Source organism: Microtus ochrogaster, chromosome 10, assembly GCF_000317375.1.
Source record: "Microtus ochrogaster isolate Prairie Vole_2 chromosome 10, MicOch1.0, whole genome shotgun sequence".
In the NCBI taxonomy this organism is placed as follows: Eukaryota; Metazoa; Chordata; class Mammalia; order Rodentia; family Cricetidae; genus Microtus; species Microtus ochrogaster.
In genome coordinates this window covers 8,616,526-8,626,457 of record NC_022016.1, presented here as the reverse complement: position 1 = coordinate 8,626,457, position 9,932 = coordinate 8,616,526, and the positions used below count along the sequence as shown (strand labels likewise).

Sequence of the window (9,932 nt, the reverse complement as noted above, 5' to 3'; positions counted from 1 at the left end):
ACACACATACACACACATATACACACACATACACACACATACACACATATACACACACATACACACACATACACACACATATATACACATACATGCACACATACACACACATACACACATACACACATATACACACACATACACACATACACACATATACACACACATACACACATATACACACACACATACACACATATACACACATACATACACACATACACATATACACACATACATACACACATACACACACATACACACACATACACACACATACGCACATATACACATACACACATGCACACACATACACACAAATATACACACACATATACAAACACACACATACACACATACACAAACACACACATACACAAACACACATATACACACATATACATGCACATACATATACACACACATACACACATATACACACATACACACATGCACACACATACACACAAATATACACACACATACACAAACACACACACATACACAAATACACACATATACACACACATACACACACATATACGTGCACACACATATACACACACACGAATAAGATACTAGGGTTTACTAATTCCTTAAGGATAGATAAATAGATTTTTTATATACTCACATTTGACATAATATTCACCATCCTTTTCTGTTTTGTCAGAAACTAAATACAGCTCAGTACACTCCCCATTTATCCTGCAAAACAGAGTAAGCTGGTGCTTAAGGAAACTGATATGGCTGGCTTCCTCCGTCTCTGCTCTATCCATATCTCCAGTTTCTGATTCCAGTTAACTTTTGAATATTATTGTAAAATTAACAAAAGGCCTTTTACTTATATTTGATACTTTAGTAATCACATATTTGCCTAGTATTTAAATAATGACAATCACTTTGCATCACTGTTACAACTCTGATGGCTTCCCAGCATCACTGTCCGTTGTGCAGATTGTCAGCCAGATGTCCACCTCTGCATCCAGTCAAGTGTTATGCGATGTGTCCCCACCCAAATCTGCAGAGGAGAAGTTATTACTTCCCTTTACTGCAGGAAAATTCGAGTTGAAGGGGTGGATTTTCTTAGCTAACAACTAATAAGAAAAATTTAATTCACTGTCATATACTTTAAAGCTGTGCTATAGGTCTCAGTATGGTTTCAGAAATGTCTCTGATCTTATCCCATTCCCAGTGAATTTATTCCTGTCTTGTCTCTGACTTTCGGAAAAAAAAACTGGTTATGAAATCTTGATTTAGTGTCAGATGGGAGGCTCTAGTACTGGACACAGGCTCAGTGTGTGTGTGTACATACTGTGAAAGGCATAGTTCTATATATGTGTGTGCACATGTACGCTGTGAGGGTATGTTTTTCTCCTTGTGTGTGTATGTGTGTGAGTGTCTGTATATGTATATGTATATGTATGTATTCTATATGTGTGTGTTTGTGTGTGTATGTATACAGGCTTGAGACATGGGAGGCTTCCAATTTCTCTTTCTCAGCTAAAACACCACACTTACACAGTATGGAAATGAAAGGCTAAGGAAGAATTCTTGAAGACATGGATGTGCTCCACGAAAATTCTCATGCTGCCATGTTCTTCTATTATTTCTCTTTTGTCAGAGGCCAAGCCAACAGAATACCATTTTCCCTCAATCTGCAAAAGATAAGCAAATTGTTAAGGGAGGAAGGGCAGGAACACCTCGTGGACATGTTTCTACTTGAACGCTGGCCTATGGGCCAGGACATGAGCACATACATCAGCTGGCACAATTGTTCACATCCTGTGTCTGTCTCCTAGTGGCAGTAAAGGTCCCCAAGCATTCTTAGATGTAGTCTAACTTCACTGTCTGAAGCCACTCATTTGTTTGCTTGATTGAGGAACTGCGCCCCTTCCCTCAAAGGACCACAAAGCATCCTCTGGGTCAAGAAGTCACTATTCCCCATGAACCTACCTTTTCTGGAGTAAAGCTCTTTCCGATGGCACCAGTTTGTTCTTCTGTGTGGATACAGACTAGAGTCAGCTCCAAACCCAGCAGCAGCAGCAGCAGCAGCTTCATTATGGTAGGAAATAAAATTGTCTCTGTCAGAACTGAGTCTTTCCCGATGGTGGCTGTTCTTCACTTCCCAGATCCTTTGTTCTTATACAGTTTCTGAGTTCAATGAGGTTGTTTTTGCTTTTTGTTTTTTTAAACTATGGATCTCCTCCACCTTCCCTCAGCCCCTGTGGAATGTTTTCTCTTTTATTGATGTGAGGCCAAGGACTGTTCCTGCCCTTTTCAAACTTGGCAGTCTCATCTCCTATGGATTGATTTAGTAACCTTAGATTTCTCAAAACATATTCTCAAAAAAAATAGTGGGTGCTCGAGAGAGCTGCCATTGCAACCTGCTGCCGGATGGAACTCCGAATCTGGCTTGGAGTCAGAAAGCCAACTCTGTGTGTGTGGGGGGATCTGAACTGAGAGGTCTAGTGTGTAGAGATCTTTGCTCTAAGACTCCAGTGGAGTGTGGAGTAGATGCATTGGTCATTTTTAAAAATGTGTTTATTTTATGTTTATGAATATTTGTTTTGTGTGTGTGTGTCTGTGTACTATTGTATGTCTGGTGCCTGGTGCCACATGGGAGCTCATAACTGACTGGAACTTCAGTTAAAGGGGATCCCACACCCTCTTTTGGCCTCTGTGGCCTCCTGCCCACATGTGATACATATAAACTCATGCAAGCACACACACATAAAAAAAATAAATCTTTTAAAAAATTTTAAAGATTGTCAGGAAAGGTCTTCCTGAGGCTAACTTGACCGCCCCCGCGAGCCCCTCAATCTTTGTCCAGAGGACATTGACACCGGAATCTGAACTGCTAAGCTGATAGCCAAGTTGCATCAGTTGTTTTTACCTTGGAGACCTTTGGACATCAATAGACTGGACATAATCCTATCATTAAAGAAAAACAGTTTTTTTCAAAGTCATATTTGCTGTTGGTGTTCCAAGCAGAAATTATGCCAAGAGTCTGCCTCCAATGACACATAGTTATAACAGAAACTTATTTTGTATTAGTACAAATTTTATTTACTGGAACTAGAAATAAAATCTTGTTTGATGTGCAGATATAAATAACACAAGAAAGAGGCAGGTGTTTAAGTTTTATTTTACGTCAGCCTTGCGCCAACTCTGTCTGGTGTGTAGTATTTTATTCACTTTACCATAGTATGAATACTACCCAGAAAGCTTAAGTATAAGGTCCTTCAGCCTGTCAATGGAAGAACTTAGAGTTAAACCCAGGAGGCCCCTGTTCTTATTAACGCCACTACACAGGTCAGTGTGTTTTTAACTAGAGGAAGAGGAATAAAGAGTGCGGTAGACCTGCAGACATGTCTTCCTGGCAGGCACTGCTGAACAAACTGCTCATGTGAAGTGTGGGTGTAGCCCAAGGTGGAGACGGGGGTGACTACAGCTCCCTCCTGGTCTACAAGTGTCTGGTGGGTGAACATGTAGATGGTTGACTTGGGTTAATGACTTTCTCCTCTCCTTCTCCTCTTCCTTTTTTTTGTTCTTTATGTTGTGTGTGCACGTGTCCCAGTGCACATGCCTGTGCCTGGGCTAGTATATACAGAAGTCAGAAGAGGACAGCAGACATCTCCCTCTTTCACTTCTTCCCCTTGTTGCCTTGAGAGGATCTCTCACTGAATCTGGAGTTTGCTGTTTTTCAGCTGGCTGATTGACCAGCAAGTCCCAGTAATCCTCCAGTCTCCGTCATCCAACAAGTGCTGAGGTTAAATATGCATTCTGCCGTGATCATCCTTTTAATGTGAGTCCTGAGGGTCTGATCTGACCTTGCTGGAACCCTTATCTCTTCCCAGTACCTCACACGTAGGCTGGCCTTGAACTTACAATGTAGCCCTGAATGGCCTAGATTTGTGCCAATCCTCCTGATTCAGCCTCCTGAATACTGAGATTACAGGTTGTAACGCCGTGGCTGTGGATTGTTGCAAGATGCTTCCATAGCAGAAAACAACAGCTATTCCCTTCCATTTAGACTTCAGTTCAGGAACCTTCCTTGTCACTAACCACGCTAACACTCTTCCGCCATCTGACACATGTAGACTGTTTATGTGACAGAAGAGCTAAGACAGTTGAGAAATGACTAGACAAAGTGTGTGGCCAAGGGGTCTAAGCCCATTTTTAACTAGCTAACATTTCTGAAACTAACTGGCTAATAGGAAATAGATTAACAACCTTGAGCTCAGTCTTACTCTTAACTAATTGAACAAATAGCTCATTCAGAAAGCCTGTGGAAACATTCATGTTATTTACATGATGCCAAGATCTCTTCAGTGCCAAGAAGAATAGCAAGAAACATGAGCTTATTTGATTCAAGTCCCAGGCAGAAATATTCCTTAGTCCCCCAGAAGTCAGAGTGATAGTACATAGTGCTGGCACTGGCTCTGCATCTGACCTTTGTCATGGCTTTGCTCAGTCATTGGGGGGTGCACCCCCAAAGAGAACAGTACCTTAGCTCAACGGTGAAGGGGATATGAAGCAGTTAACAGCTGACTGCTAGCTGACCACACTCCTCACAACCAAGCTACAAGTATGGCATGGTTAGGTAGGTGGCTAGTGCCAAGGGCAGGGTGGTGGAGTTTACACAGGTCCTGCCCCTAGACACGCTGCCTCTGAGCAACAAGATATCTGGGATGAAGAATCGTTTGTTTTCTGGATTATACCTCCTTCAAAGACTTCTGTGATCCACACTGCTTCCAGAGATCATGCTGGTGCCCATGGCCTGCAATGCCCCGACAGGTTTTGTTGATGTCCATTGTCTGTGCTGCTGCCAGGGACCAGGCTGATGTTTATGATAGAGACCTGGTTTTCATATAGAAGAGAATCAATAGGGGACTTTAAGAAAACAACAGGAACATGGTCAGAAATATGCTTGCTTTCTTTCTCCTGGAACTAGCTCTTGTAGACCAGGCTGGCCTTGAACTCACAGAGAGCTCTGCCTCCTGAGTGCTGGGATTAAAGGCATGCGCCACCACCGCCCAGCTGATGCGCGCTTTTTAAAGTTCATCTGGTTTAATTCAGATAAGAAATAACAAAAGGAAGTCCCATGATTTAAGAGATAAAGAAGGTGCTAGCAGAAGTTCTCAACTGTGGGTAGCGACGCCCACAGAGGGGTGGCATTTGAGATATCCTACATACCAGATATTTACATTACAATTCACAATGGTAGCAAAATTACAGGTGTGAAATAGCGGCAAGCTAATTTCGTGGTTGGCAGTCACCACAACACAGGGTCACAGCATAGGAAACACGAGGACCACTGTGCTCAGAGACTGGGAGGGAAGCTACTGCACATTCTGGCAAGAGTTTATGTTAGCTTACTTTGAAGATGGCTGGGGTGGGAGAGATTTGGGGGCAAGTGCAAAGGGGCAAGGTCTTTAACTTTCTGTGCTTTTATGTTGATAAACAGAGTTATTGTGGCAAACACCACGACCAAAGCAGCTTGGGGAGGAAACTGTTGTAGTCCGTCATGAAGTCAACTCAAGAACCTGGAGGCAGGAATTAGGTAGAGGCCATGGAGGAACGCTGTTTCCTGGTTTGTTCCCTGTAGATTGTGAACCCACCTCCTTCTATCCATCTTCTTCTGTCCACCTTCTTCTGGCAGAACCACCTGCCAGAATGGCATTTCCATAGTGAATTGGGCCGTTCTGAATCAATCATTAACCAAGAAAAAGCTCCACAGTGTAACTGAAGGTTTCACTCCCTCCTGCCAGTTCCTGGGGCTTAATATTAATTAAAAATGGTGTGGCCTATTAGATCAGGCTTAATATTAACTAGGTTTTACAACTCAAATTAACACATTTCTATTATTTTGCCAGGAGGCACTATATTCTATACCAGCAGCTGCTGGCATCTTCTAGACTCTGTCTTTCTTTTCCCTTTATCTTTGTTTAAATTTCCCACCTAAGATCTTTTTGCATTCCATATTTGCATTTTCGTAAGCCAAAGATTCAATCATTATATGTCTTGCTTCTGGGTCAGATATCCTTATTTGTATAGCCTTAGTTAGTCTTTGTAAAAAGTCATTAAAGGGTTCTCTTTGACCCTGTTTAATTCTGACAAATGATTCCATTCTCTGTCCTGGGTCTTGTACCCTGTCCCAAGCCCTTAAGGCTGCTGTAGTACATATGGAGAGTATAGTTTTCATCCAAATTAGCTTGTTCTTGAGGGTCGGAAAAGAGACCTTCATTTAGAATTTTATCTAGGGAAATGTCAATTCCCTTTGCCTTTTCCTGCTGTTCTAAAAGTCTTGCCTCTTGCCTGAATAAGCATTTCAATTTCAATTACGGTCCACTCTCAAGGACCGCGGAGCTCAGCTGGAGCCAGTCCGAAGGGGTTGCTCTGTTTGTTGTGGCCCAAGATTTTAGCATCTCTTTAACAAAAGAGGCTTGCATCCCAAAAGTCATGACAGCCTGTTTAATTTCTTTTAGATCATTCATACGGACAGGTTTCCATGTATCTTCCTTGATGACCCTAGGGTTTTTGGAACTAATTACTTTTTCTGTCGTTATTATTGGAAAGGCATGTAGAGCTGTAGGTAGAGCTTTGTGGAAATTGTCCCAGAGGGATTTATCCATAGATGTGGTTAAAATTTGCCTTTCTACCCTTTGCTCTTCTTCATCAGAATTTAGAAATTCCTCAATCTTTTCAATTCTATTCACCATTGCTTTTTGCAATGTTTGAATCTCCTGTCCAGAATTATGTTCCAAAGCCTTCATTGAGGATTCTAAAGTATGAAATTTGTCCATTAGCGATAACTTGTCATCTTTGAACATAATTTTTATGGCATAAATTGTGCCTTCTTGTATTGATAATCTTTCTGCCAATCTGCCATAAGCTTTAGACAAAATTCGATTATCATATTCAGCAGTTTTGATTTTCTCAGTTAATGTTTCAGTTCCTACAGAAAGGGACTGCTGGAACTTATGATCCAATTCAGCTGTTCCTTCTTCCATAGTAATGAGTTTCTCCTTAACATCAGCCTGTATCTTTTTTAAATTTTGTTCAGTTAACCGAGTCATGTTAAACAAAGATCTGTTTTCTTCCTAGAGAATTTCAAATTGATTCTTGAGAAGATTGTTGTCATTCTCAATAGTTTTTAAACGTTCAACCTCTGCCTTAAGAGACTTTATCATTTTCCTATTGTCAAACCATATAGTGCTAAGGAAAATTACGAATCCCAGAAATATCCATAGATGTGGGGTGATAGACATCTCTTGTAAAATCTCCCACATGGTACATTCAAAAAAGCTGTTGAAATCTAAAACAGTCATGTTCTCAGACATTTTATTTATAAAAGAAAAAATTCTTTTACCTGCAATGACCGGTTCCTGCCAGTGGTTGCGAAAGAGTCCACTTGAGTCCACGTGGCCTAAGTCTGAAATAAATGATTCAAAAACAAAAATTGGAGCAGACACCAGGCTGATAAATAGCAATTGGGCCAGAAAGGGAACAGAGAGAAAAGCCGCCAAAGTGAACAAATCAAAAGGATGCCGGCGTGTTTGAGCCGGCTCGCAGGGCTGCTGTCATGTGACCCGAGCGCAGGCGGTGGGGGGGCGGGAGGACAGAGACTGATCACGCTGTTACAGAGGCGCTTGTGCCACTGTCAGGCAGAGCGGGCCGGGGAGTGCTAATACTCCCGTCCCGTTTGACTTTTTAGCAGGCACCAGGAAAGATCGAGTTGCTCAGAATCTCAGCTGCGACCGCAGCCATAGTAGTCGGACCGGCAAGGCACTGCGCACCCAGGGAGACCTCTGGGGGGAGGTGCCATTGAGAGCGGTCGCCCCTAGGAGCCTCCGATTTGGGGCGGGTATCCTTAAAGCCCCACGGGGCAGGCGCCAAATGTATCGGCGTAAATAAATGCAAGGCAGATATTAAAGAATATATACAGCTTTAATGTTTAAATAAACTTATAGAATCGAGGTTCCCACGTAGCGTTTCACAGGAGGCAGGAAAAGGGGACGAGCCACCTCCTGATTTATCCGGATGCATTCGCCCGAGGCAAACCCGCCCCCTAAAGGGGCTGGCTTAACCCTACACTCCCCTGCCATAGGCCAAATCAACTCCTTTATTAACCAATGGTAATAAAACGTATTCACAGCATACAAATGGGGCATCCCACGTCACCACAGGCTTGCCTACAGGTCAATTTTATAGAGACATTTTTCTGACTTGAGGGTCTCTCCAAATAACTCTGGCTGTGTCAAGATGAAACAAAAACAAAAAACTAACCAGGACAGTTATTAATGAAGATAAAACAAAGAAACAAAAAGTCTACGTGAGAAACAGAATAAAAATAACTGCTTCAGCCAGAGGTTTGAAACCTGATGTTGGTGTCCCTGCACACACGCTGGTGTGTGCATTTTGCACACCGTTTGCTGATGTAACAGGTGCGGCTGAATGAGAGTCGGTGCTAGAATGCACACGCAAAGGCCCTGGGTCTGAGCCTTTGTGATGTAAGTAAACCATGCTTCTGTCTTTCTTTTCCTCTTCTTTCCTCATTACTCATAATTTTCTATATATTTTGTCATGAATAGTTTTATGAATTATGTTCAGAAATTTCTCCCTTGGAATATCCTGCACATAATTATAAAACTATTCACAAAAACACACATACACATATTATATATATATAATTTTATATATCAAAAATAAATTGTGTTGGCAGTCCATATGATTCAATTGAATGGTATTGATGTTACTGTTGACTTTAATTCCTTTTTACCTGAAGCATAATTAATGATTTTAACAGAATTTAAAAATATTTTAGCCATGAATGTGAAAATGTAAAACTAAATGCTTGTAGATGTGCTAAAGGGACTGACAATGCCTAAGCACTTAGGAGTATATCCAGAGATACTTCCAGAGGAGCAGAGCAAAGTGAAATTCCTAGCACCCACGCCAAGCAGATCCCAACACCTGTAACCCCAGCTCCAGGATATCCAAGCCCTCTCAGGCCTCTGCAGGCACCTGCACTCACTCAGGGCATGCAAACACATCTCTCTCTCTCTCTCTCTCTCTCTCTCTCTCTCTCTCTCTCTCTCCCTCCCTCCCTTTCTCTGTAAAATAAATCTTAAAAAATTAAAAACAATAATAAAAGAAAAGCTAGAAACCGGGTTATTATATGTGCCTATGAGGATGATATGGCAATCCCTGGCTCTGTCTTCCATAATTCATTTGATAAACATCACTGTAAGTTTGAGAATTGGTTTTATGAAGAGAAAGTTCAGTTTTGATATTGCCACTTTGATTTTATTTAGATGCAAATGTAATTTAAATAGTTTTTAATGACTATAGAGAATGGACCTTCTTGAAATAAATATTCAAAAACAATCTCCAGTCTTTAAGTGCACTATTTATAAATCTAGTGTTAGACATTTATTTATTTTAAGACAACTAAGTAAGTTTTATTGTGCAGAGAAGTGCCAATTTGTATGACATTCAGTGTTAAATAACTGTGATGCTCAACTTAACTGAGTGCTGTGTATCTATCCAATAAGCAATAAAATTTTAACTAGATATATAAACACATGGAAGGAATGGTCAAAAGCTACTGACAAACTATGTAAGAACTGAAGGGGCCGGCCCATTTGATTTAACACTCCGGAGATAATAGGACAGACCAGAAATCTTGCCACAATCTCAGGAATTATGAAGGCGTAGCTTTGCTAGGCTCATCCACATATGAAAGTGTAAGAATCTTAACCACACTTCCCAGCAACCAGGTGCGGGGGTTTCCCCCTACTGGCCAACGGAGTCTCTGCATGCATTTGCACTGTGTGTGTCTGTGTGTGTTACATACATATGTTGATAAATATAATTTGCAGTTAGTAGCTGGAGAGATAGAGCACAAAACGTGTACTCATTATAGTCAT

The 9,932-nt window shown here is 41.4% G+C and overlaps 1 protein-coding gene across 4 annotated transcripts in view; it reads right to left on the bottom strand.

Annotated features, from left to right (window-relative positions):
• LOC101994101 (major urinary protein 4-like) overlaps positions 1-7,611 on the bottom strand; it is a 10,983-nt gene extending 3,372 nt beyond the window's left edge. The window contains exons 1-5 of one of the 4 annotated variants that reach the window (XM_013348214.2): positions 7,373-7,611; positions 4,722-4,860; positions 1,954-2,052; positions 1,519-1,655; positions 632-705 (exon numbers count right to left, since the gene is read on the bottom strand). In XM_013348214.2, the coding sequence (XP_013203668.2) occupies positions 632-705; positions 1,519-1,655; positions 1,954-2,052; positions 4,722-4,814 (403 nt within the window). In that variant the 5' untranslated portion in view covers positions 4,815-4,860; positions 7,373-7,611. Of the gene's footprint in view, positions 1-631; positions 706-1,518; positions 1,656-1,953; positions 2,243-4,721; positions 4,861-7,372 lie in introns of those variants that run through there. The other 3 variants (XM_026781771.1, XM_026781772.1, XM_013348213.2) reach the window with 3 other exon arrangements.
• Between the last annotated feature and the right edge of the window lie 2,321 nt (positions 7,612-9,932).